The sequence below is a fragment of the Oryzias latipes genome, chromosome 3, assembly GCF_053564925.1.
Source record: "Oryzias latipes strain Hd-rR chromosome 3, Olatipes_Hd-rR_3.1".
NCBI lineage: Eukaryota > Metazoa > Chordata > Actinopteri > Beloniformes > Adrianichthyidae > Oryzias > Oryzias latipes.
The window spans coordinates 25,593,842-25,597,702 of record NC_136239.1 but is presented as its reverse complement, the minus strand read 5'-3'; the positions used below and the strand labels follow the sequence as shown (position 1 = coordinate 25,597,702).

At 40.2% G+C, this 3,861-nt stretch overlaps 1 protein-coding gene across 1 annotated transcript; it reads right to left on the bottom strand.

Moving 5' to 3' along the window:
- Nucleotides 1–531: 531 nt before the first annotated feature.
- Nucleotides 532–3,861, bottom strand: rhcga (Rh family, C glycoprotein a). Its single transcript, NM_001122902.1, is given in 11 exon segments — nucleotides 532–565; nucleotides 656–732; nucleotides 816–889; nucleotides 1,062–1,186; nucleotides 1,442–1,578; nucleotides 1,937–2,074; nucleotides 2,155–2,321; nucleotides 2,416–2,563; nucleotides 2,667–2,817; nucleotides 2,916–3,108; nucleotides 3,639–3,861. Coding segments are annotated over 11 exon segments (1,467 nt in total).

The window sequence follows — 3,861 nt, the reverse complement described above, 5'->3', positions numbered from 1 at the left end:
CTCTGCAGCGACAAAATAGTAGGAAGATGTATCGTGGTTTCTCAGAGCTTCAACTGAAAAAGAGTTATACTACTCTGGAGTGCACTAATTAACACCTATAACAACATATGCACACACAAACACACACATATGTACAGGTATGTCATTGCAGAAATACATCGTAAGTGTTACCATGGATTCTGGACTTTTTGTGATTTAAAAGAACACATTTTTAATCATGCCATTAGTTAAAGAGGTAAAATAAGGTTCTTTTATGCCTTTAAACAAGGATCAAAACCCACAGATGGAGACAAAAAACATCTAGGTAAAATATATGTATTTTTTTTCCTCATCTTATTTGCTTTGACCATTCATTTTCATGCAGTGTCACTGTTAGTTTTTTTAATAGATTAGCATTAACAAATATACAGTAGATGGCACAAAGAGTGACAGGATTCATTCTTGTAGAGCTGGAGTTCCTTCATAAATTAGCTTTGCTTCACAAATGAAGTCTAAAAAACCCTCAATGGATTTGGTCTCCCCAGTGCAGCTTTAGCTTTCTACCACAGAGAAGCTTGTCTCAGGTCTGTCAAAGAACAAAAAGGCAGGTATGGTGAGCGAGCGTTTCATGGAAGGTAGGACAAGCTGACGTGGAAAATAAAGTAAACTTGCTTACGTTTCCTGGTGCTTATGTTGTGTCATGTGATTGTTGTACTCCAAGACAGGAGGAATGGTCTCTTCCTCTTCAGGAAGCTGCAAGCACAAGATTGAAGAACGTTAGACAGGCAAGTAGCAGGGCAAGAGCACCATCTAGTGGTACAGCGTGTTCTTCTCACCTCCCAGTAGGCTTCATCATCAAAGCAGTAGTCATCAGCAGCATCGCCCCAGATTGGGAACTTCAGGATGAAACCTTTTTGCAGACATAAAGAATTAAAACCTTGAACTCATTTGTTCATATTATTGTCGTTTTTCTGTTGCACAGAAGTTACTTTAAACAGATTCTAAATAGAAAAATCCCTAATTGATTTCAAGAACCACACAGTTTTACTGTTGAAACTGCATTTTTTTAATAACAGACTCACCAACAATAGCTCCTCCAACAAGCCCAAATGCCATGGCCACGCACACTCCTGCAGCCTGAAAGCCTCCCTGCGTTCCCGGTGATCTGTTTTCGTACTTTCCAGTAAAACCAAATGTGTCGATCAGCCTACACATGACAAAGAAACAAACAAAAAGGCCATTAGATCCACTAATGTTCAAATCTAGAAAAGTTCTTGTACTTGTACTTGAAACAGAAACATAACGTCTGTGGTACATTTGTAAAAATTTTATAAAGGACAAAAGCAATTTAAAAAATGGGTGGGTTATGTTTTCATTCCAGAACATGTTTTTCACCAATGGGTGAGTCCATAAACATGTTGGATCAGTTTGCCTGAAGCTCAGGTTTACAATAATCACTCACCCCTGTTTGCTGTAGACCGATTCACTTGCTGTTGCTGCAACGATGGCACCTATGAAGCCACCGAGCATGCCTGGTACTGCATGCAGGTTATGGATGCCACATGTATCCTGCAGCTTCAATCGCTTCTCTAAGAAAGGCTGAAAAGGGAAACAGGAATTAGTGACCGCAACAGATATTTTAAGGAAATAATGTTTAAATAAGTTCATTTTCTCAGTTAAGTTTATGAAAAGTTGCATGTAAGAAAAATGGGTCTAATTACATAAAACGTTTGAAATGCGGTTGCAAGCCTCAGATGTGATTCACCATCAGACACTTCTAATAACTTCCTCTTACCCCTCTTTCATGTCGCTCTAGACTCTACCCATATTTTTTTGTGCCAAATGCAGTCAGAGGCTCAATTAAGAACATTTTCTTGGCATTTTCTAAAGACACAAAATCTCATAACTCTCATGAACTGTGACAGCTATGCAGGAAATAAACAGATGAAAAACTCACCGTGACGTACAAATAGCCAAAAGTAGAGATGATGCCGATGCAAAATCCCACAATGAGCGAACCGTAAGGAGTGATCATAAACTCTGCTGCTGTTCCCATGGCAACACCACCTGCCAGAGTGGCATTCTGGATATGTACCTGTCAACGAAAACATCGAATTAGCTTCCAAAAACTGACTGTAGAGTTTTCATTGGCCTTGTAGCTGTTTGTGACATTACCATGTCCAGTTTTCCTTCCTTCTTGGACATGCTTGAGAGGGCAACAGTAGTGAGCACAGAAGAAGCCAGAGCGATGTAGGTGTTCATTGCAGTCCTGTGCTGCCCATCGCCGTGGTTTGCGATGGCCGAATTGAAACTGGGCCAGAACATCCACAGGAACAATGTGCCTATGAGGCAAGAAAAAGTGATTAGGTTAAAAAGAATCCACATCTTTAACACACAGAGGCCTAAAAAATGATGTAAAATTCAAAAATCACTTACCAATCATTGCAAAAAGATCAGAGTGGTAAACGGATCCATTGAGTCGTTTACTTCTATGTAGATTTGGTCGGTAAAGCACCCAGGATATGGCCAAACCATAGTAGCCTCCAAAGCAGTGAATGACCATGGCGCCACCAGAATCTCTGCACTGTAGAGATACCAACATGCCTCAACTTGATGTTGGCATTAAAACCTATCAAACTACTTCCTCATTAAGGTTAAAAACAAATTTTTGTGGGTGGAGGACTTACATGAAGGAGATCTAGGATGATATACTCCTCCACAGCAAACAGAGTGACACCAAACAAGGTGACAACCATGAGCTGCACAGGGCTGACTTTACCCAGGATGGCTCCATAGGCGATCAGAGAGGCAGCACAGCAGAAGTCTGCATTTATCAAACTGCACAGAATAGGAAGAGTTTTAAAAAAATCAGGAACATTTTGAGACTAAAAATAGGGTTTCACTTCAACAAATTTCCAAAAATGGCAGAAACATACCTTTCAATTCCTATGTAGATTTTTCCAGTAGAGTAGTCGAAGTGGTGGAACCAGCCCTGCATAAGGAGAGCCCACTGCAGGCCAAAGGCAGCGATCAGGAAGTTAAAGCCCACAGCACTGAAGCTGTAACGTTTTAGGAACGTCATGAGGAAACCAAAGCCAACAAAGATCATGACGTGGACATCCTGGAAGCCTGAAGACATGATGATCAAACATTAGCTCAAGTGTTAACATGTGAAAGCAACATGTATGCCAAGCTGTCTTATACAAAAACAACAACATAATGCTTTCCCTAAGATATTCACAGTTCACAATTTACGAATATTTTTATTCAATTCTCAGCATTTTGTTTTCAGTTTAAATAATTTTGCTTCAACAGCTTGATTTACAATTTCAGAAGTTTGCAGCATCTCTGTTATTTAAAACAGGAGTTTTTACGAGTTTGGTTTCATAAAAGTTTGGTTTTAGCTACAAATATGATGACTAGAAAAAAAATTTTTTTTGGATCAATAAAAGAAAATTGCTGTATTTCAGCAATGAAATTACAAGTCACTAATAAGGAAAAATCCTGTCCAGGGTGAACCCCACCTTCGCCCAACAGTAGCCAGGATAGGCTCCATCAACCCCATGACCCCGTAAGGGATGTAGCAGGTTAAGATAAAGAATGGATGGATAATGAAGCAAATATGAAAGTCACATCCCAGTAGACTTTCTTTTACTTACTTGGATATCTGAAGTAGAATTCATTCTGGAGGTCTGTGAGGTTCTCAGTCTTTTTTAACTCTACCCAGTGAGCATCTGATTCCTCGTCGTACCTGATGAAGACCCCAAACAGCACAATCATAGCAATCTGCCAGACGAAGCAGACGGCAGGCAGGCTGACACGAACGTTTGTGTTCTTCTGGGGCCCAAAGAAGTTGGACGCGCTCTCACAGCAGTTGCCCAT